The sequence below is a fragment of the Mesitornis unicolor genome, unplaced genomic scaffold (genome assembly GCF_000695765.1).
Source record: "Mesitornis unicolor isolate BGI_N332 unplaced genomic scaffold, ASM69576v1 scaffold3513, whole genome shotgun sequence".
Taxonomy (NCBI): domain Eukaryota; kingdom Metazoa; phylum Chordata; class Aves; order Mesitornithiformes; family Mesitornithidae; genus Mesitornis; species Mesitornis unicolor.
In genome coordinates, this window is record NW_010175150.1 from 60,299 (window position 1) to 84,314 (window position 24,016).

Here is a 24,016-nt window from a genome sequence, read left to right on the forward strand (position 1 = left end):
TTATTCATTTCCAGCCATCCTTGGCTGCTTCATAAATGCCTGAAGGAAAATTCTCCACTACTGCCACCACCTCGTAGTGGTGGGAGTTTCTTGGCTTCAAGATGATGCTTTTCGCCAGGCTCTTCTTAATAGTTATCTCTGCAAAACCCTTCAAAGCATCAGTGGCTTGTAAGGAATATAGCGCTGTCTTCCTGAGCCTGGGGATTAGCAAAAATAAAACCGCTATCAGGGTGAAACGCCCCGCTTGGCTTAGTGCATCACAGATGCTGAATCCCACAGGAAGGGGTGGAAGGGGGACTCGGACAGCAGCAGCTAATTTTGATTATCATTTCAGCAGAAGTTTCAGTGAAAGATGTGTGCTCTGCTCACAAGCTGTAGAGGGACCAAAGGTCCAAAGTGGCTGTGCTGATCCACCAGCTCTTCTACCTTTGTCTGGGCAGCTCTGGGCTTGTCAAGCCTGTAAATATCAAAAAGTCCTCAGCATATCACAAACGTGGCAATGTGAGGGATGGAAGGTGAATGTCCACACACACAGCTGAGCAGCATGAGAGCATTGCAGCAATGGTGCTGGTTTCTAGACAGACACTTTCAGTCAAAAATAGGAAAAGCTGTTGCCATCCTATGCGGGCTTGCAGAGAGCAAGGTCCAGAGACCTTGCAGACGGACACGTGCAGCTTTCGGGAGGCAGCGAGGGCTCCTAGGCTGGACTGGCGGGGTTTTGCTATGGGCACAATTTAGCGAGGGTAAGGCACAGAGCTATCCTGAAGTAATTTTTCTTTCTGTGGATTATGTTCAACGAGCGCCTGTGTCGAGCAAAGCAATACGTAGCCACAAGATGTTTAATCCAGACACGCCTCCGAGCAGAGAGCCCTCAGCCTGGCCAGAGGGGCCGCGCCTGGAGTCCTTCACCCCTGGGAGCTCAGCAGTGCTTTAGGCTCATCACGAAAACATGAACTTGGCAGTTTTGTTCGCATGTCTCAAGTACTGTTCTCTGCAATTAACGATAAGGTACCTGAAGTGAAATACAGAGTCAGGAGGTAGATGATGAAGGTGACGAAAATGCTTCCCAAAGGAGGGTTCCTGCAGGCTGCAGGCAGAGCCCCTCCTGGCCAGGAGGGCTCTACTTGCATCCAAGAGAGATGTTGCATGTCAAACCAGTTTGACTTTCTACTGTGTTTTGTCTTAGCTCCTCTTTTATTATTTTTATTTTATTTTATTTTATTTTTATTTTTTAACAGACAGCCTAAACATAGTCTTCAGATGAAGGTGCCTATATCTCCAAAAACTTTTATATGCTCATTTTGAAATAGATTTCTTTCTTTTTCCTTTCTGATCATTTAGTTGCCTAATAATAATGGCACTTACAAGAAAGGCACTTGAGCAAAGTCTGTCTGCTGTGGTATTTTTTTTGTTTGGGTTTGATTTTTTTTTTAACACTGGTCAGCAATAATTATTTTAGCCATATACTAGCTAAAAAAGACTGATAATGTAAGATTTGTGAACTAAGCTTCGAAGTTTGCAGTATGTTGATTAACTTGGGTATGTGAAGAGGGAGCTGTGCTCAATAAAAAGTATTTTGCAGCATTTAGATGTTTTCATTTAATTGCCTAATAGTGATCATGAACATACTATTCTATAAAACTCATCATGAAAGACAAAAAAGCACATCGTTTTTAACATTAATATAGCCCTTGTAGTTGAAAGTTCTGAGAGTGTTTTAGTGTGGTCTGCTATACCAAAATATTTAGATTATTATGAGATTTTAGTACTAAAGATAAACATACACCCTGTTTTTACTGTTCCAAGTAAAGTTTAGTGAATGACTGACAATTTGTTGATATACAACTGTGGGAAAACACTGCAGTGCTCTAAATGTCTATTTTTATTTGGGTTTCTTATATTTAGTATATGGTTTAATGAAAACTGAAGTGTTTACTACAGTTGGATCATTGTAAAAACATCTCTTACCTCGTCATTTTGTCTGCTGTGAAAAAGTACTTTCCTCTTCTTTTTTTCTTTACTTCGTTTTATTTTTTTTCCAATTGACCATAGACAGTCGATGTTAACATTTAGACTCCTAGTAGCAGCAAATGCTGGTTTTTATATATAAAAGGAAAACTTGATTTTTTTCTTTATGAACTTATTATATAACTTTGTGATTTTTATCTGATTTTATTGTAACATAAAGTTGTTTTATGTAAAAATATATAGTTTAAGTAAAATTTCTTGTCTTACTGTCTTCATTGACTTCAGAGAACGAAGATCCTTTCCTTCTTGTAGTTGCAAATCTGAACTTAAGGCAATGCTGGCCTTTGGTAAGAGGAATGTGATTTGTTCTATAGATACAGTCTAGTGCCTTAGATAAGCTTAAAACATCTTTCATCAGGAGAAGAAGTTGTAAAAACATTTGTTTTGCTTCACTGTAATGCTCATCCAGATGGGAGTGCAGGATTATGTTGGGTACATACATACTAAACTGCAAAAGCAGTATCTGGAAATATTTTGGCATGAAGTTTAGGACTTACTGCATGCTGAGAAAGACCTGTCATTAGGAAGAGGCTTTTTGTCACCCTGTTTAGGGGATGCTCAGGACCAAAAACCCTCCTGTGATTTCTGTAACTGATGTATCGGTCCCTGGTGAAAGCTGGAGCTGGCATTTTCTCTGGAGGAACCAACTAGGCCTCAGAAGTAACCCTCTGTATTGAAATTAGAGAGGTTTTGACACCGACCTCCTGTATCAGCCCATCATGGTTAATAAAATCCCTCTTAGCAGAGACTGTTTCCCAAGGTCCCTGTAGGTGTCCAGTGACGTGGTCCACTCTCAGCAGCGCATCCCTGGTAAGGAAGTCCACCTACAGATAGTAACGAGGCTTTCACTATCGTTGTGTTCATCGCACAGAAGCAGTGTTTGCTGTCTTTGCACCAAACCAGGCTTCCCCAAAGGAAATAAGAAGGTTTGAAGGCTGTTAAATGGCTGAGGCTCATCGTGCCTTTGTTACTCTGGGCTACGAGGCTGCAAATGTCAGCTTTGGGGTGAGCGAGAAACACGCCTGCCCCTGACCTTTCGCCAGAGCTCTTCAGGAGCCATCAATAGCTCTGACAAGCAGTTCAGCAAATTTTGGCAGATCTTGAATAACCAGTAGCTATAAAATCAGCTTATACATGCTCTAGTAAATTGAAGTAACAGTCTGTAATTCGTTGCAAAAAAAAAAAGCTTTTATCTCTTTGGATTTACATAATTATAAAGCTTAGTGTAATCAAAGTACCTGTGAGTGCAACCCATCACCCACAGTTATCAGAAACAAGTCCCATGCTCCTGGTAGGAGCAAGCTGATGATCCCGCAGTGCACGTTTCCGTTTATCCCCGGCAGAGCCCCTGTCCAGTCACGCGTGGGGATTTGCCTTGTGCTGCCGGTCGCATGGAGGTGCCTGTTTGGTACAGACACATCTGACACCTCTAGGCTGATCGCCTCATTAAGTCCAGGGAATATTTTTAGCATTGAGAAAGTCACTGGTCTCTGTGAAAGGCCGTTCCTCTCTGGCTGTTCGTAGCACAGGTGACTGGTGTTTCCAAAAGAGAGAGGTGAGAGACGCTGCCGTCAGGGAAATCTGCTGCTGCCTGTCTGCGATTAAACAGCTTTTCTCCATTAAACAGCTTTTTACCCTGCTGTGTGGTACCGAGCTGTGATGTGCCCCCTTGGGGAGTCTGAGGAAAACATGGGGCTAAAGTGAGACAAAGTTCAAGTTTAATGTTTGACACCTAAGTGGATGAAAGACCCTGTAACATGTTCTCCTTTTGGTTAGCTTGTATTCCTTCAACAACATAGGAAAAGCTAATTTCCTTCCATTTGGAGAAAAAAACCCCCCCAGGCCACCACGCGGGAGGCCAGTATAAAAGTAGTATTGTGGGTGAGGTCCCTGAGCAGGAGCAGGCTTGCTCTCTCTGTAACACGTGTAACTGGTGACAGGGCTGAACTTACATAAAATTCAACATTATTCTGTCCCATGCGCTCCTAGCACTTTTAATGTTCCACACTTTTCATCTAAAGGCATGGCTCCACCAACAAAGAAAGAAAAGAGGACGTGTTAATTATATATATTATTCTCTTAACTGTCTGCCCACTTCCTAGGAGACTTGAGCATTTATGCACAAATCCACCGACACTTACAGAAATGTACGTACATTTTATTTTCTTTCTTTTTATCTCCTAAGAAGTATCCAACAGCTTCTATATAATTCCAATGATTTGCAATATTAAGTATCCTTTACATAATCAGCAGCACCAGTGAACCTGATAGGTCACAGGCGAACCTTCTGCTGCGCACAGCTGATGTGTACGTGCTAGATGTAAAAATACAGCAGGAGCAGCTGGGGAAGCAAAGCCGGGCCACGAACATAGCTCGGACTCTGACCTGCAGCTGCGGTGCAGCCGTGCTTCAACCACTGACCCGACTGGAGCAAAGTCCAACCATCCTTCAAAAGCAGCAAAAAAATACCAAATACCAGGTGCTCTGCCAAGTTTGAGCTCAGTGAGCAATGCTAAAAATGGCCATCCAAGGACTCGCAAGGCAGCTCCACAAAGGCTGTGCCAGTAATGTGCAACGCGACTTTCCATTTTATCATTTAACATGCATAGAGCAGCACCACCATGTAGCTGTTCCAGGCTGTGAGGCTCTGAGACCTGGCGAATTTTAAAAGCTTGGCTAACCTTTGCATGGCAAGTATCTCCGATCTTACTGCAATAATGCATTGCTGGGAACATTTGACAGATCATCGCAGCCAAGTGGTACTTCCCTCTGACCTCTGCCTGCGAATTTCTCAAAGACAGATCTCCAGGCTATGAAATTCCCTTTAGGTCTTAACACTTTCCTTAAAAACTGACTATATTTCAGTAACTTGTTAGGTGTCCTTAGAAGCACTCTCTGAAATGATCTCTAGCTGGAGAACTGTGTGCTTCCATTTGGGTTGAAAATGATAAAAATCTGTGCGCCAATATGAGGCCCAGCTTCTGGCTTTAAGGCTGATACCCCAAGCGCACAGGCATAGCAGTTACAAATATCCTACTGAGTCCATCCTCCTTGAGCAGAGCTTTGGGGACCAACTGTTCTCTACCATAAAATGCATCTCTTCATAAACACGTGCATCTCCACGTTGGTGTGCAGCAGTGATTTGTATCCAGGAACCCAGAGCTAAGCCCCACGCAGCTTTCTGGGACCATGCCTCCAGGCAAGGCTGAGTGCTGCAGCCTGAGTGAGGGCTTAAATACCCTGAACAGCACTTCTTGACGACAGTCTGTATTTAATTAGTCAAATTTATGAGCAGATATATCTATTGGTACATGAAGCACGTTGATTTGAGTATTTTTGTTTTCCCTTCATGTCCTCTTCATTCATTAGTACTGGCAGGCTATGAAAAAGAAATCTGTGGCTGCTGTAATCAGGAGAGATTGAGCTCTTGCTTTTCTCCGAACTTTCCATCATTGGATATGATTTGTTGCATATGCCCTGGATTGTGCTTAATATATGCTGGCTGGAGGGAATTCAGACGTTCAGGGAATTATAAATAATACCAGCACAAGCAACCTTTTTGCATTATCATGTCACACTGAAGTGTATCAGTTTTCAAAGCTATTTTCTTTTTGGCTTTTGCCATTTATTTTGTTGCTGCCATTAGCTGCGGCTTTCATTTCTCTGTGGATGCAGGTTTGCACTGTTCATTAACCTGGAGATGAATGATGCAAAATGAGACCCTGGAGTTCCCTGACGAGCAAAGAACCCAGGAAAGAAACAAAGTATGTATGTCTTTCAAATCCAACCTGTCTACACCAGTATTGAGTGCATTTATAAAGATAATCCCTGGCTCTGAAACCTGAGAAATTGCAGTGATTCACTTTCTCCTTACACTGCGGAGGTCCTGTGGTCGTCAGCACAGTCATTTCCGTGGGAGGGGAATGGCTTTAGGACAGGGATGAGAGAGACGCACAAATGCTGTTTTAAAAAAAAAAACAAACCACCAAACGAAAAGGAAAAGAAGCATGGGTGCATCGCACAGCAGCCTGGCTCTTCTAGCTCCTGGGGCTTAACATTTTGTGTTCCATATTGTTCCAGGCAAAAGACAGCCAGGGTCTGTATCCTGGGCCCTCTGTAAGGCGAGATGCAGCATCGCTTAACCTGCAGCTTCAGCTTCTCTGCTTTTGAATCTCATAACTGGTACTGGAGACAAAAGGTGAAGCCTCTGACCTGCAGAGAGTTTTGAACAAACTCTGGACAATTTTCTGTAGATGTGGTGGCTGTAACGGCTTTGATTTATTTTTTTTAAATACATTCTGGATAAACCAACATTGCTGATTACAGTTACCTCCTCTTTAGAAAAGAACTGTAAAGGCATGGATAGGCTATTACTGATGCACAGCTCCTCATCTCTGTGTGTGATAAATACATATAAAAGCCAACACCAGCACTGACAGACATGTGCAAATAGGGACTGAGAAACACAATGATTTAGCAAATTAATTTGGACTCCCCTTGTCTTGCAGACTGGCTCATTTTGTGCAAATTGTGGTGCAGTACCAGCATGCCTCATCCTAAAAACTCCTTTGGGTCACACCAGGCAAATGTGTTGGAGGCTGGTGGGCTCAGCAGTCCTGTATCGAGGGAAAACCATTGTTTGTCTCTAGATTCCTGCTTCACCTCTGGTCCAGATGTCTCCTTGCCCAATTTAAATGCACCCTGTGCAGTATTTTCATTCCAAAATAGTGGGTCTGCCAGCTCAGGAGAGAGGGGATGGGGCAGAGCTCTCTGTGTGGGCTGGGGGAAGCGTAGGTGCTTGATCCTATTTCGCCGTCACCTCTGCTTCGCAGGAAGAGCCCGTGGGCAGGGCAGTGACTCACTTGCTGATGAACAGTGACTCGAGCTCGTCTCCAGGAGCGGGACAGATTCATTTCGTCACCCCCGGCGTCTGCACTACCCACGGCCACGGTGCCAAGACACACGGGTACCATGCTGCTGGGATCGGAGCTGGCTGCCGTTCAACTCCCTTTCGGCGAGAAGCGGATGGAAGCCGGGGGTGGAGCAGAGGCTGCTGCTGATTCTCAGAGAAATCCCTTTCTATCCTGCAAAGACGCCCATGGAATGGTGGTTAAACTATTGCCTGGGGAGCTGCAGATGTCTTTATGACACTAAAAGTGATTAACCACTCTGTCAAGTCAGGGTAAACCCAGTCTCCCAGTTGAGTACTGAGTTTCTTTTCCAAGCTGCAGCCTAGTCAGCATCTCTGCAGCATCTCCGACCCTTTGGCTACCAGCAGGGCAACCCATTGCTGTGGGGCAGGGCTGCGAGTGCTCCCTTTCCATGGGGATGCCCTTGTCCAGGGCTGTTCCCAAGGGATTCCACACAACCCCACTCACCTGCAGCCGGCTGCTCGGGGAGGCTGCTCTGCACCCCGTCCTCAGGGCTTCTCTGGGGATCTGGGGCAGGAGGGGGCTCTGGTGGAAAGTGAGCAACTGTAGCTGTGCTAAATATATATTCTGAGCAGTTTATGGCTCATTCTTGCTGCTAGAGCAATGGAGTGCTAAAGATGTCTTGTTTTACAAAGCATTTTCACAAGTAGCTGAACTGTTAATGTCACTGCTACCTGAGCAGATTTAATTGTGCTGCTGTTTGCTTTCAGCTTAGCATGACATGCTGAGAATAAAAATCGCATACCTTTTCACCAGGAAAAAAAAGCCATGTTCTCAAGTAGTTTTGAGTGTGTTTGCCCCAGGGATTCATTCACATATTGTTCTGAGCTGCTTTTTCTGCCAGGGTTTGCTCTGGCATTTATTAAAAGATGCCTTCAATACCATTCACCTTTTATCATCGCCACGGGTTTAATTGAAATGATGTGTCCCTCTTTCCTACCAATATCACATTATTATGGTGCACAGATGTGCTCTTGGATGGAAACAGGAAGTTTTGGAACTAAAACCACAGTTTTCAAGTTAAGCCATGCATAACCTTAAATCTCATTTTCTCCAAAGAGTGCACATTTATCTACCAACCTCTCCTTTGTAAAGGAGGACTAAAAAAGAAAGCATTTCTCCTGCTTTTTTTAGGCCTAATGAATGTCTTCATATTTTGTCTCTCTTGCTCCTGGTGTACATGTGCATCTTCTTATTTTAAGAGATTAAAAGAAGGGAGTGGAAGGGATTGAAGGGCAGATCATGGGTGCTGACCTGCAAACCTTCCTGGGCACTGCTTTGGCAGAAACAGAAATTTAGTGTTGGTTTTTTCCTTGGTTTGAACATGAAGGCAGAGAAAGGCAGATGCCTGCAGTGTTCAGATGCAGTGTGGCTGGCACAGGTGAGGAGGCTGCTCCGCACCACACCAGCTGTTGCCACCCGTGTGGCTTAGAAAACAGCCAAGGAGAAGGAAATGCCTGCAGTTTGAATGCAGAGAGATAGGCTTTGGAGTTTTTAACACAAAAAAAATACTTCTATAGCATGTCCATAGCTCTCTGTATATAGGAATGCCTGCAGTTCCCAAGTGCTGGTGGTGAGGACCGGGCATCTCCCAGCTCCAGGCACATTCCCCATCTCTTGTGCAAACAGCAGTAACTCAGGTGGGGGTGAGGTGTTTCCTGTTGCTGAGAAGCCCACAGGGGAGCACAGGCTACCTTTGTGCAAAGACATCATATAAATCAGCATTGATTTCCAAATAGTATTAAATTAATTCATAGGGGCTCTTTGAATGTGCATGAGTGAAGTCACATACTTGCTTGAGCCCCTGCAAGATCAGAGCGCTCACACTCAGACCTGATTTGCTTGATTCAATACCATTTTGCAGAAAAGGAAAAAAAAATAAATAAACAAAATAAATCAGTCTCCAGCCTGTGAGTCAACCCCGTGTGCTGAACTGGGGAGTTGGTTATGGAGGAGCTTCCTAACTCCTGAGAAGTGGCACATCGACAGAAATGCTGACAAACCCGTAGCTGCACTGGCACTACCAGCTATGGCCACGCTGCTCCATGCCCTGGGTAACGCTGCCGCGACTCTTCTCTTGCTGTGATCAAAGCGCTGGGATTTCAAAGTGAAATTCTTTTAGTCAGACCAAGTCATCTTTGAATACATTATCTTTAAACCTCCCTAAAAATACTGGCAGCTGCTGTCTGGACTGCCCACATCTAGTTAGTGAGATCACAGGCCACAGAGATACTGATCTATAGAATTTGATCTCTTTACCTCATTACCGGGCTCTCCAGCAAATCTGTGCATTATTAACACTTTAAAGCCAGACAACTGTGTTTTTTCAGTGCAAACAAATTAATTTCTGCAGCTGGATGGCCAGGGCAGACTATTCCCATTGAGAAATTCATTTGCTAGCCCAGAGTGAGACACTCTAGAAGGGTGTTAAATGTCAAAAAGCTGTTGCAGTGGTTTTGCAGGTTAATATGAATCCAGTCCAGTAGAGCTGGTCATCACGGAGCCAACCCGCCACTCCAGTTTCTCCCATTTTGCCATTAGCCCTTGCACGTTGCTGAAAGCTGCACTGAACCTGCTGGGGCATACTGGGGCAGGAAGGTGCCTGCTGAAGCCTGAGCTCAAATCCAGCTGAAGGCCTCTCTCCTCTTGGCACTTGCAGGTGGGTTCTCTTGAGTGCCCATCAACCTGGGGTGAATCAGCCTCAGGGCACTGGGGCCATTTCCTACCCCACGTTCCCTCCCAAGCCCCGTGCCAGAGGCACAGGGAAGGTCATATAGAATGCCAGAAGAAAAATCTGGGGATGATTCAGAAAGATTTTTTTCAGTCTTCTTTACATTTGGGTAGCTCTGAGAGAGCTGTGGCTTCTCCCCACGGAGCAAACTGAGCCTCAAGGCAGAATGATGACGAACTCGCCTGCATTAGCTGCAAACCTCACCACCACAATGCGCCAGCAATACCAGCAGCACCCTGGGGTGCATTTCTCTAACCTGCTTTTAAAGATTGCCAGTGACAGAAACTCCACCACCTTTCCAGGCAATCCGTCCCTGCACCTCTCTGCTCTCGCTGTTTGCTAGAAAGGTTTTCCTACCATTACCCTGAATCCTTCTGGCTGTAAATTAAGCCCTTTATCTCCCTGTGTACATGCAGAACAAATTATTCCCCTCCTCTTTGCAGCAGCCTCATGTATTTGAGGACTGCACTGTCAGTGTCTATGGATCTCCAGGCGCCGTGGCTGTGCAAGGGCTGCCCTGTGCCCTGGGAGCCTTATTCCCATCCAGGCTCATCTCTGCTGAGTAACACCCTTCACATTTTGGTAGTGAACCAAGAGGTGAGGATATTTGATAGAGATGAAATCTTCCACACCAACCAGAAAATCGCTGCAGCATGTTTTTCACAGAGCAGGCCTATTGGCCACACTGGAAGCAAAAGGAGCTCCAGAAAAAGAGATGGATTCAGACAGACTCTGAGTGGGATTTAAGGACACTTTTTCAGCCTGGGATGTAGAGAGCTCTGATGAACAGGTGAGACCAGACCCTAGCTGAGCCTCAGGTACGGCTGCAAAACAAAACCCTAGGTAGAAGAAATCACTCTCTAATGTCACTGTTACTCAGATGGCCTCTCCTGGGTAAAATCGCGGCTGTTAAACACACGGGAGCTGTAAGATTTGTAGGAGTAATTGCAGCTCACTTATTCTCTGCATACTTTAAACTGCTGCGTTTAACTTTTTAGCACTGTAGCTGAGAGTTCAATCACAGTAATAAAATGGTTAAGGGCTCTGCCCTGGACTCTGAGCTGCCCTTGGCAGGAGGTACCAGCCCTGGGAAGGCAGCTGAGCCTGTGTGCCCTTTCCCTGGGCCTTAAATAACCACACTGCTAAAGAGCAGTCTGTGCAGGGGCAGCTCAGCCCCAGCCCCCTCCACCCTCCCCACTGCTGGCTGAACACCCCCTCTGCACAGAGACCTCCACTCTCAAAGGACCAGATTTTGCCCTCAGTTCTGCTTCATGGGAGGGATTCAGCTGGAGTCTGAACATGCAATAAATTGGCCTCTGCTCCCCCCAGAGCAGCACAGCCCTTGCACCCAGGTGCTCAGGGCAGGCAGGGTGGTGTGGGTGCATCACACAGCTCCCCTCTGCAGCCACCACATCGGAGGCATTGAGTCAGAACGGACCTGTGCTGCTGCTGCCACCGCTTTTGTTTGATGCTGCATCTGGTTTGATGGCAGTGGGAAAAAAACCCAACAAAACAAAACAAAGTGTTTTTTTTCTGACTTGCAAAGAGCAGTAGGTGCTGAAACAGTAAAAATGAACCCCCGGCTTCTGCTTCTCATATGAAAACTGTTGCATACGTATCTACTGTCCTGATTAAATAGATCTGTTACTCTACAGCAAAACAGGGAATTAAAGCACCACATTAGCAATTCAGTTACGAAATTACAATTCATAAATATTTGAGAAAATAAGGGCATTTACATACAAAGTCAGGGAGAGAGCACAGTTGCTGTATGGCTGCCACTTGCTATCAAAAGCAGGAGTGCCATGGTGTAAAGTAACACTTCACAGCAGCATCTTAAAATGAGAGCACTCTGAATCCACTTCTTCTGTCAGGATGTATTTTTATTAAGGACCAGTATAAACTCCAGAAGAAACTTTGAATTATTTTTGTCACTATCTACCCAAAATAGAAACAGTCTCTAAATTGAATGTAGTTGAATTTTGGAATAATCCGGTTCCAAGCACAATGCCAATATCTGCCATTTATAAGGCTATCAGGTAATTTAAAGTCATGACAGTAGCTATAAACATGTATTGATGTTCTCAGTGGAGAAATGTAGCTCTGCATTACAGGGCTAGAGCCCAGAAAGTCTTATATACAATATTTTGGCTCTTCCTTTCATGCCAACAGTTCATTGTAAATGTAGATGTATGGAAAACACCTAGCATCTAAAAATCCTCTATATTTAAGCTTCCAGCTAAAAAGTAAACTTTTCAGTAATTACTACAGTAGTGTTTTTTTGTGAAACTTGACAGTAACTTTTCCAATCAGCATTACCATTACATTCGTAAGTGCACACTTTATAACATAATGATAAACAGAGTATCCACATAGTTGAGAGTGAGCTGTATTAGACAAGCAAAACATTAAAGAATTTTCTGGACCATGGAGGTAGGGATGAGACGTTCCAGATTATGCTAAGTTTTCCGGTCTGCCTCTATCACCATGGATATGGTTCTACTTTTATCTGACAAAACAGATTTTCAGTTAGTTTTTCACTCCTTGAACTGTGTTGTGATAGCATTATCTACTGTGTAGTACCAACCTAAACAACGTATGTTTCAATCCACATTTTAGCTGTCTTCAGACAGAAAATCCTACACGGCTGAGCCAGAAATAACTATTAATGCAAGCATATTTTGGAGTATGATTTCCCATGCAAAAATAATTATTTGCAGCTCCTGTAGAAAATGAAAAGTATTCTTTTACTTTACAAGACATTTTGGACTATGAGACCACGCACAATCACGCTGTTCTTTCATTTTGAAAGGGACAGTCTTCTACAGTGTGTAAAATGAGATACTGCTCGAGTCAGTGCGCCTGGTGCTGTGACTTGGTTAGCTGTCCCATTCTGCATTATTCTGATCGTTTTCCTCTTCTTCAGAATCAGCAGACACTTTCTTAATTCTCTGGATGGCTGCCTTAATGCTTCTCTCCAGCTCATTAGTGGATCCTTTACTGACACCTTTCTCAGTATCTCGATTCACTTTTCTTAGTTTAACTCCTTGCCTTATGGCAGAGAGGATGTTGTCTTTTACAGAGGCATATGGATTTGGCTGTTCCACTTTGCGAAGATGAACTTCACCACGTTTCAGAGAAGCCAAAACCTCATCCATGGAACCTGCAACAGATAAATCCACTGTTACCAGAAGAAAGAACAAGACAACCACACTTAGAGGTACAAAACCCTACCCAAATGTTCACAGTTCTTCCTTTCACCTTTGCTAGAGACAGGAGAAAGAATGGTGTGTGCTGGCACAGACTCTTTCTGCAACACCAGGCTCTGGAACTGCTTTTGAAAAGCAGTTAAAGCTTTTACATCCTGAATTGAGAATCCAATGCCTCTTCAGCATTATACAAGGTTGTGCTCTAAGGAAGAAATTATACACAAAGGAGGATGCTTCTTTTTCATTACAACCTTATGGGCTTTCAAAAAAATTTCACTGAACCAAAAGATCTCTTGTATTCTGCATTAGAAACAATCTACCATTCCTCCTCGCTTGCTCAGATACCCGCTGAGACTGTCAATTGTATTTTTGTTCAGCCAAGAGAAAAATGAAAAGATTTGAGTAGAAGGGCTTGAAACTGCACCACTGAAGTCAGTGGGAGCCAGATCAGGCCCTAAGCAGGTGGGCAGGCAGCTCTTTCCTGTGTGGACTTAAAAAATAATTCCCATTTTACAATATGATTTAAATCTCAGGCATATGTTTCTGATCTTCAGACCATAAAGGACACCATGCTGAGAGAGCTTCCACTAGTTCTCTCGATACACACTGTAATTTGTGTTTTACTCCTTCTGTTGGATTCCTTGTTGTTAGTTTCAGACCAAGGACAGGGAGGCAGTTTCCCCTACAGCCATGGGTTCAGACCACCCGCACCTCACAGCTAGAAGTATTCTTGCCATGTGCAGTGCAGAGAAGGTTATGTGATTATCATCATACACTTGAAATGCAACATTCTGCTAATGCTGTGGTGCCTTCAGAGACAGAGATGCCAGAAAGGATCAAAGATCCACCAAGTTGTCTTACAAAGCCCTCAAGAAAGTCTTAAGTCTATTAGTCAAATGGGCTGCCTGGTAAAAGACCAGTCAGACTAACAAATCATAAAAGAAGTTCCCCTTGGAAAGTACGTTAACACATTACAGACCAGTATTTTCAACACCAGAATATGAACCTCTCCTGGCTTTTCATGTGCAAAGCCACGAGCAGTCCATGTGTAACTAAAACCAATCTGTTTATGAAGCTGTTTCAGTAAGTTCCTGTGGCAGTTTACTTTGATTACTATTACAGCAATTAACATGGTGGTTTTCTTTATTAAATAGGTGTAAACAACCAATTGGATCTCTCCGATAAACAAAAGAGGATTTTTCTTATCCAAAAATAATGAAAGGACATCAATTTTAGGCTGCAAATTGTAGTATTAGCTACTAGCAAGGCTGTTTCAGTAGCAGACTACTCTGGAGTACAACTCCTGTTGCAAATCAAAGCTTCTTAAGAGTATCTGTGGCAGAGCTGTCTCATGGACCTCCCAGAGTGATGTCTGTGCACTGATCCACTAGTTTGACAGTACGTTGTATTTTTTTAGCACAGTAGTTTGTAACTCGACTGCATCTCAACCCCTCAGCTGCTTGTACTTCCCCACACCTTGGAAGAACTGAAACTGCTGAACTTTCCTTGGCTTTTTTGCCTCTGGTTTGCTTCTTAACTGAGAGGATACAAAGCCTGCTCAGATGTATTGTGAAGAGTCTGGAAGGAGAAGGAAGGTACCACATTTAAAGACATGCTTCATTCTAGCATGAGCTCCACTGTGAAAAATGACAATAAAAAACTGCTGCGTTCCAACTTAGATCAATCTCCCTGGCATAGTGAAACTGTCTGCTTGCTTTAGAGGTAAAAATAAGCCTGTTAGCAAGATGTAACCAGTGCAGCCTTGGGAGGTCGATGAGCTCTATTCTCATTCAAACTACTGTTTCAATTGCCAAGTTCAGCCTTCAATTACACCTGCATGATCTTGCTAATAAAGCAGATGTGTAACAGAGCAGAATTTTTACCCTAGGAATGTTAGCATACCAAAGCTATCCATCTGCCTTTCAAATCCTGGCTGAATTCTGCATGAATTCTCTTAAGAAACCTGTATTTAGAAACCAAGCAAATTGTAAGAGGACACAGGCTGTGCAAGCTCAACTCCTAGCTCTATAGTACATAAACCATAAACACTTAAGTAAAGCCTTAGTACAACCACAAATTGACACAGTGGTCTTCTGACTGGACAAGTATCTAATCCTCAGACAAAATGCCACATTTGGTTCAGAAGTTGCAAAACTGCAGCAAGAACAAACCTGGCAATAAAGGCTGTGTCTTACCAAACAACCCCCTCCCCCTTGGAATTTCTTCTGATACTTTCCTGCCTATTACTGCAGTGAGATTTGCAGTGTCATAAGAAATGAAGGTCCTGAATGAAGATCTCTACAGAACTAGTAGTGCTGTGATTTAAACTAACTTGTTAGGCTGTACTTAATAAATGTAGGGTTCCAGCAGAGATTCAAGTTCATATGTCCTAAAAGACTGACCTGTCCAATTTGACAGCACTTCCCCAGTAACATGGAGCCACACACTCTGAGCATCAGGACCCTGTGAAGTGGATCAAACAGTATTCACAAATGGTTGTCACTCATTTAGCATCCTAAGTTAAGGTCAGTGTTATGGCATGTGGTTTCTTAGTCTAAGCTTTCCAAGAGCTTCATTCTCTTGAGCAAGACTGCACACTATTCCTGTTCAGAAGCAGAGGGAGGGAGAACAGAAAAATACAGGAAACAACAAAAAAAAAGAACACCCGTCAATGTGAGCCTTCTTACCTATGCAATTATTCATAGACCTCCTGGATGAGTCATCCTGTTTGTGCAATGCAGGGCTCTCTGTGGGGCCATCAGAGCTAAGGGGAAGTGGCTTATCCTCTGTTGCTGATGGGGTCTTTAACTGAAGAGGTAAAGGGGGAGGTGGAGGGGGTAAAAGAGGAGGTGGAGGAGGGGGTGGAGGAGGAGGTGGTGGTGGTGGTGGGGAGGATGAAGAAACCATCAGTCCCTCACTGTGCTTGTGTTGCTCTGAGTCAGCAGCAGTAACAAAAGTCTGGACAGATGTATCTGCTGGGGTATGCTGATGTGAGGCTTTTGGTTCCTTGGCTTCTACTAGCAGTATGCTCTTTGGCTGCTCGGGAGCTGCCCTCACTCTCACCAAAGGTGGAGGGGACAGCACTGCAGCTTGGTGAGTGATGTTTCGTGGCACCTTGGGACTGAGAGGCTGAGGATGAGATGTTTTCAGAACAACATGAGTTGGACACTTCTGAAAAACAAATCATAGGGCAGGAGGTCACATCTCCATTGGACTGGTCAAAACATCAACCTCAAACAGACAAAGCCACAGAGTACAGACCTGTCCCACTCACCCATTCAAGTAGAAAATATAACCCTGAACAGATTTAAATGAATATCAAGGTATTTCTTTCAAAACCATTTCCTCAATTGTATTCTTTGCAACATTTTCTGCAACTGGAAGCTACATCCTTAGTGCATTTAATCCTCTTGACTCACTACACACAGTACTATTTTAGGCTATCCAAATGGCTGTCTCTGATTTGGACCTATGGCTACTTTGTGGTGATGTGTTTTGACACTGTTTAAGACTACAGTAGTTCACAGTACTTGCCTCCCTGAATGTTTTCAGCCTCTCCAGTGTTTTCTGACGTTCCTGGCTTATCCAAGCTTTTTTCTTCTTCTCCTCTTCTTTTTGCTTGTCTCTCTTCTGCATTAAAACACAAGTAAGCGAGCATTAGCGTGTGAAAATAAGCAGCTGCCAGATTCTCCAAGGCTGCTATTCAGTACTCACTATCTGTATGTTGTGATGCTGCTGGAAGCGTTTTTTGCTCTCTTCTGCCTGTTGCAGTCTCTGCCGATGACTTGCTTCACATTGATCCTGGTAGAACAGTAAAATTAATGCAACCCTTGGTTAGTTCACATTTACTGTGCATCATCTGTGCTATTAACTCCTGTGCACAAGCCCCTAAACAGCGACCAAGGCCAAGTGCTGTGCCAAGGATGGCTAAGCTCAATCAGTGGCAGATGTGAAACCCTGAAGGTGAAGTCTGTGGGATTCCTGCATAGCTAAAGCCAATGGGATATTTTGTTATCCTAACTAGTGACAGGGTTATTCATGCTGCAGAGGGAACATACCCAGATCTGAATCAATCTCTCTGCCTTACATTAAGGTTAAAAAGAAGGGAAAAAAACCAAACCAAAAAACCAGCGACAAGCTCTGAAGAAATTTCACCCAGGTATCAGCTGGAAGGCAGGGGTACAAAGCCATGAGGAGGAAGGCAAGAGGGAAGCTAGCAGGGCATGACAAAAATGCAAAGCTACTTCCCATCCTGTTCCTTATTTGCCATAGCTCCCAAGTACAAAAGCCATGGAAGCAAAGGTGTGGGAAGCACGAGTGCCTAACAGGGGTACTTTCTCTTAGTAACAAAGTGCTGCAGAAAAGCTGCAGCCTTCAATATTTTCTCTGGGAGTCGCTATTTGTCACTGTACAGAGGGGGATTATCCACATGGCTGGGTAAACATTTGCAAATCATCTGGCATTTGGCTTTAGTGTTATATAACCAGCAGACAGCAATTAATGAAAACAGAAGCAAACAAAGCATCTGCCAAGGAAGTAGTTGCAAGCAAGAAAGCACAATGGCTCAAAACATATTTCCAATATCATTCCCATTTTGTGCAGGCTAGTGAAGGGTAAAAGGCCAGACAGACTAGAGCTTAAACTCTGCTCTCTGCCTCAACATAACTGTGCAGGTATAAGGTAAGCTCAGCTCACTGGGAAGGTTCATGAGAGTCAACTGTGATCTCACTTGTGTCTTTCTAGTGTTGTGCTCAGAATGGGAAACAAAGGAAAGAACTGCCCCCTGCACAGAACTGAGAGGCTGGAGAGAGAATTGCAGCAGTTAAATTTTCCTCTCCGTCCCATTCAAAGGTAAAACATCAGTGTGGGTTGTTTGGTCACTGCAGCTTCCTTCACTGCAGGCCAGGTTTCCTCCTGTACTGCAGCTGGTCTGTAAAAGATTGCCAGGGCAAAGCTCCCACTGGCCTCAGCAGGGCTCTGGTAAGGTTTAGTTGACAGGGGAACACTTCCAGGGTCACCCATGTAAGTCTGTACTCTCTTAATAAACTAAAGAGGCACTTGCACCACACAGTGGAGTGTAAAGCTGGCTTAAAAATCACGTTGCCTCTCTCTGTTTGGAGGCCTCGGCACTGAGTCACGGATCATCTTGTACGCTCCACCCAAAGCTTCCCTAGTTGTTTCCTGTCCATCCCTCGTGAGTCAAGACATCAGCTAAAGAAAATGCACATCTCCAGGACTGCATTTACTTTTTTGTTCCTGAGGTAGGCTCTCCTCGCACAGACAGTCCCACGCTTTGTCTCCAACTGCTTAGTCTTCTGCCTCAGCATCGTCATTTCTGACAAGTTAGCGTAATGTTGTCCCATTGTCTGTTCAATGACCTTGAGCTCCTCAGGATTTTCACATGTATCATAGTAAACAACTTCATCCTGTTTCTCTAAAAAGGCATTTGGCATTTTTTTAAAAACCCAAAAATTGCCACAGTTATTTAAACATTTAAAGAACTAATGACATTTTAAAGCCACTGAAGGCAGTGAGTTAGTTATTAGAATGTGTAATGCTCCAGAGCCAAGCTCGGTCCTTCAAAGTCTTACGCAAACATGTCATGCTACTCACAGAGGTACTTCACAGGATCAAATTTATGCTGTTAGCATTTGTTATTTAGCTTCCTCTTTCAAACATCTCTCTGTGCTTTAACTCCTGCCTTCACTGAGTGCAGTTTTCCTGAATGAAGACTGTTCTGATCAACACTTGATGACTTACTCTACTATCTACCAGGTTTTAATTATGCAACAAGCAGAAGCAATGCTTACTTCACAGTGTACAAAGTAATAGAGAATTCACAAGCACAAATAAGTATAAACAAGATTGGTGCCTACTTTGGTCATAAATACATTACAAAGAGACAGAAACTGGAATATAGTAGTACTCAAGTACTGTCTAGCTATAATCACCTCGTTTTGCCAGTACAGGATGTATTTTGCCATTTCTACATGTTAAATTACAATAGATTTGTGATTAATTTCAGGACTTATTTCAGCAGGTCACGATATCCACAGTTTCTAGGCACAGATAATGTAACTGTAAGAGCAGTTAAATATTTTCAATATAAGATATTCCATGTGGTAAACCAGTGCATGCACATATCACGGCTGCTGCCAAGACAAGCTACTTGTGTACCTCTTTTCTATTAGACATGTGTTATTAACTTTGTGTTTAGTTAGTCAGAAGACAAAATATGAGATGGTGCCATGGTACCAATTTTTTCTAATGATGCTTTCTACTATCGAGACCTGAGCAGAGATAATGATCCTTTTTTTTCTCCCTCTGAAGCGAAAACAGAGCAGGTTATATCACTCCTGTTTTGGATTTGTGCTTAAATACTTGTTTATTCTTACCTTTAATCTGTCTCCTTAACGTGTCCAACTGTACAATAAGCAGCAACTCCTCATGTTTCAATACTTCAAGCTGTACATTATATAATTCCAGCTGTGTTTCATAGTAGTGTATTTCCAGCTCCTCCACTACAGTTAGGTTCTCTTCTTGTTCACTGAGGTTCTCCATCTGCATAGCCCCAACCAGAAAATAAAAAGCATTAATAACAAAATACACACACATGAAACATGCATGGATGCACAAATACCTGTACAGAGCCTGGCCTAACTGGCAGCTGCTTATGTGCTTTGGTATGGAAACAACAGAACATTAGAAAGGACTTAGAGCAAAACTCAGAGGAGTAGGGACCCTTATTAACCTAAAGTGTAATTGTACCAAGAAAGACTTCACCATAATGTGCACAAGTAATACTGCTCCTGAAAACAATTATATGTGGTGCAGTACACTACTCTTGGAAAACAAGTATAAGGTACTCCCAGCAGCAGTTAGATGGCATCAAATCAAGACAATCAGAACACTAAAATTAAGTATATTTTGCAGTGTTCTCTGAAAATATTTGGTATTTATCTCCCTAAAAATAACAATTTTAAAGGTTAGTACGACAAATGCTACCAAGACACTTGAACTGTAAACGCATGTATCTTAACCTTTGCTAAGTGTCCTCATAGGCGCAGAGCAGTTTTTAAAAACTGGAGACATGCATTTTTCCACAACTTAAAATCACCTCGAAAACCCAAGCTCTTTCATAGACAAAGACTTTGAAAGTCGATACTCCCAAGACCACTTCAATAGGTTTTGATCATCCCTTCACAAAACAATGACAGAAAAGGAGGCTTTGTAAGGTCTTACATTTTTCTGAATGCCAGCTCTCTTCTGTTTCAGGCACAACTCTCTTGCCCTCAGATGCTGAAGCGTTTCTTTAGCTAACATACATTTCAGATTTTCTAGTCGTGGCAAAGCTGATGCCCAGGTGGTTTTACCAAATCTTTCCTGATCTTGTTCCATCTGTTTGTGCATTGCTGCAGATTAAAACATTACAATGAGAAATGCAGTTTACTAATAGCCCTCGTGTGTTTCTACTATAACTGCAGTACAAAAAATGCTGATGCTATTAAACAATTTCTGAAGCTTCTTTAGAAATTACAAGACTAAAAGGCTGAATTCATGATTTTATATATGTAAGTAAAACATTTAATTGTACCATGGAAACACGCTTTAACAGTTGCATGTCGATCTACTCAGTTAACATGCTGAAACCCTTGAGGCTTGCATATGAAGCATTAAAAGCACACATGGTTTTTGTTCAGAGGTTTGCAGCTGTAAGTCTCAGACCTTGCTAATGTCTGTGCACAAGCCAAATGCAAGTTTGTAAACCAAACTGGTTAAAAGATGTAAATCTTAAGAAAGAAGCATTTTATTCACTTAAGATGGACACTTATTCTAACCTCAGAGTCTGCAGAGAGAGACCCTCAAAGGTGATAAAAAGAGCCCTCAATCTCCTAAGTCCACTATTTACACAACCTTTCTTTTGTGTTTCCAATTACCTGCCAGAGCCTTTACAGTTTCCTTGAAGTAGTTCACGGTGATATCCTGAATGGAGCACACAGCATTCTCAGCTCGCTTGGTCCATTCTTCAGCATCTTTCTGCAAAGCTGCTACTCTTTTAGGCCCCAAATTATCATACTGCAAAGATTTCTGCAATGAGACAAAATTCTCAGCTACCAACTGGTTACCACAGCAGTGCATCCTGCATTATTATTATACTTGGAGGCATTTCAAGCAAGGCAGAGCAAGGTGGCAAACATTACTTCCTCCTCACCTTTGTGAATCACCTTTGCTCCCCAATCATGACTTCACACTTAACATTGGATTTATTTCTTAAAATATTTTTAAACTATCATCTTAAAAAACACATCCAACAAGAAGTGTTTTTAATTGTTACTAAAAGTAACTCAAAACCACTCTTCTACGTGCTATGTTCTCTTCTATTTTTCCCCACGTGTTGACAGCACATGGCACTGTCAGATTCTCCAGTTTGGCTGTTCTTTCACACTGGAACAGGAATATAGAAAAGAAACCTGAGAGAGTATTTTCAAGTCCACAAAGTGTACATGGGTACAAGACTAATATTTTTTAAAAAAATTAGATTTCAAATGAGCCTAAATATCCTTTTGAGGGTTTTTTAATACAGAAATAAACTTTGCTTCATCCATTCTAATTTTCAGTACAGAATACTGGATATTTTTACCTTCACAGGTTACATCTTCGGTATGCAAGAACCTTAGTCTAAACTTAAAACTGTTTTGCTCTTTCAGAGAACAGCTCACTTTAATTTTAACAGCCTATTTAAGGAAAACTCCAGACAGTGGATGGCTATCTTTTCCAGGGGCATCATAACTTTCAGTATGTGCTTCCAGTTTAAAATGCACATAAAATTAAACAAACAAAGTGACAACTGACATGCTTTAATCTGTACTTCCAGCAAGCTGCAGCAGCAACAGAAAACTGCTTTGTGCAGTAAGGTCTCCTCTGCCTTCTGTTCTACCACCTCAACTGAGCTAACCTGGTGCACCAGCATTGCTGAGGGATGGCATTCTCAATGTCACAAACAAATCCCACTGGAGGTGGCACAACGAAGGCTACTTAGAGCTCTGTAAATTCAGCCTACCAGAGAGTAAACCACACAGAGATGGAGCTTGGGAATGTTTTCCTTTTAATTCCTCAGAACAGAGGAAAGTGGGACACTGGTGGGAAGAAAGCTGCAGTTCTGTTCAAGCCACCACCACAGACTCTGAGATCGGTTCTGCACTAACTCTGAATTTTTCAGTCACACTTGGTAGCTTGGCAGGGTAAAAAAGAAGTAGGTAAAGACAAAAGTAGGGAATGTGAAGTGATTTGAGTCTGAACTGCTCCAAGAGCAGCTGATGTCCTACTACATAATTTGGCCTCTCACTGTGTAAAGGCAGACCTACCAGGATTTCTAGTTTGTACAGTGTCGCCAGCTCCCGCATATCTCTGAAGGGCTGCAGTAAATACTGGTAGAATTGTGTTGCCATGGTGACCAACTCCTGATAAGCTTCGTCTTCTTCCTCATAAACCTTCATCAAAGCCACCATTGTGTCAGCATTTTTATGTTGCTGAAGAACCTAGTGGGATAAAAGGTAAATTAGACTCTCCTGCTTTGCATTCGTGTGTGCCGACAGCTGATGAGCTTTGATGGAAAGGATCTGCCTTTTGCCTTTTGATGAACACGTAAGACTTCCCACCACACAAGAGGTGTATGCCAGGCATTCAGCAGCCACTCCTAGCTGGAAATACCGTTAACACCACACTGTTCAGGTGAGTGTGTTCACACTGTTCACTAATTGCTGCATATTGCATTGGGAAACTACACCGAGAATCATGCCCAGGGCTTCCATCACAGAAACTCCAACAGCTGCGTGCAGATGCCTTGGCTGCTGCTTTTTATAAACACAAATGGGAAACTGGGGAAGTCTGTGTACTGGAAGGGCAAGTAAGGTATTCTTAAACCAGCTCTTGCATTGCTTCCACAATCACTGAATGCCTGCTAATATGAAATGAGTTTCTGGATGCAGAATTTCTGACTTCAGGCATAGAAAAATCAGATTGCCATTTAAAAATAAGAATTCAGAAGCAGATTTCTACTCCTGATACACCCTGCAGTTAAATTCCTTTACCATTCGTATAATTTATACTAGTTTACTGTGGGATCAGTTCAAGTGATACTGCATTTTGTAACTTGTAATTTTTCCACAGAACAACTGCCTTTCTGATGCACCGGCCCTTACTGAAGATCTTTATTTGCTTTTATGACAAAACACAAAGTTGGAAACTTCCCCTCAATTGCATTTGTTTCCTGGCACCAATCAAAGGTTCCAAGATTTTCTTTGACAGCATCTAGCAGACACCATAGTGCACCCCATGTGCCAGGACAGAGTGAGCCAGCTGAGAGAACAGTGCTGAATTGCACTGAGAAACACACACCTCCCTGGAAGGACAGCTCTAAGGAGGGAAGGGAATTTGGAGCGTTTGGTGCTAAAACAATGAGGAATAAGCATTAGAAAGGTAAGCTTGCTTGTGTTGCAACCAAAAAGCGCCAAAATTAAAACATCACCTTTGCTTTTGCCAGCTGAGTCTGGCAAGCCGGGAGCAAAGTTGCCAGCCACGGAGGCATTCACCCAAGGGAAATTCTGCGGCAATCAGCTCAAGGGCATTTCCCACCCGTCCTCCCTCCATGCCTGACACAGGCAGGACAAGGGAACAAGGGGATCTGAACTGCAATGTTTCTGATAATCCCAGAAGTCCTGCAACCCCTTAGGCTACCTCAGGAGTTCACAGTAGCTCAGACAGGCCTAGGGCCCACCTGCAGCAATTTAACAGTCTGCTTTTTCACCACTATCAAAGCTAAATAGAAACACAACAGTTCACTTTCTGATTCCCATACTTTCCAAGCAAGTAGAGCAAGTAATGAGGGTTGTACTGCTCCTAGAGGATGTTTACAATAAGTAGAGGGAAATTATTAGTGAAATTTTTAAGTCAACTAATGATAAAATTATTCCTTACAAGGGTTTGGGTATTGAGGGGGGCAAGAAGAGCAACATTTTGTCTGTTTTAAAGTAAAATCCTTGCTTTTACACAAACTGATATTCTTCTTGTACACTGCTGGTTCGCCGTTAGCCCAACTGACTCCTCTAGTTGTTTTA

General features: G+C 43.1%; 1 protein-coding gene across 1 annotated transcript; it reads right to left on the minus strand.

Annotated features, from left to right (window-relative positions):
* Positions 1–12,495: 12,495 nt before the first annotated feature.
* WHAMM (WAS protein homolog associated with actin, golgi membranes and microtubules) lies at positions 12,496–22,432 on the minus strand. The gene is made up of 9 exons (XM_010181265.1): positions 22,265–22,432; positions 20,837–20,987; positions 20,142–20,311; positions 19,295–19,460; positions 18,146–18,333; positions 16,614–16,700; positions 16,434–16,529; positions 15,587–16,070; positions 12,496–12,853 (listed from the first exon to the last, which is right to left on the minus strand). The coding sequence occupies exons 1-9, from the start codon at positions 22,406–22,408 to the stop codon at positions 12,570–12,572; spliced, it is 1,770 nt and encodes a 589-aa protein (XP_010179567.1). The 5' UTR covers positions 22,409–22,432; the 3' UTR covers positions 12,496–12,569.
* Positions 22,433–24,016: the final 1,584 nt, after the last annotated feature.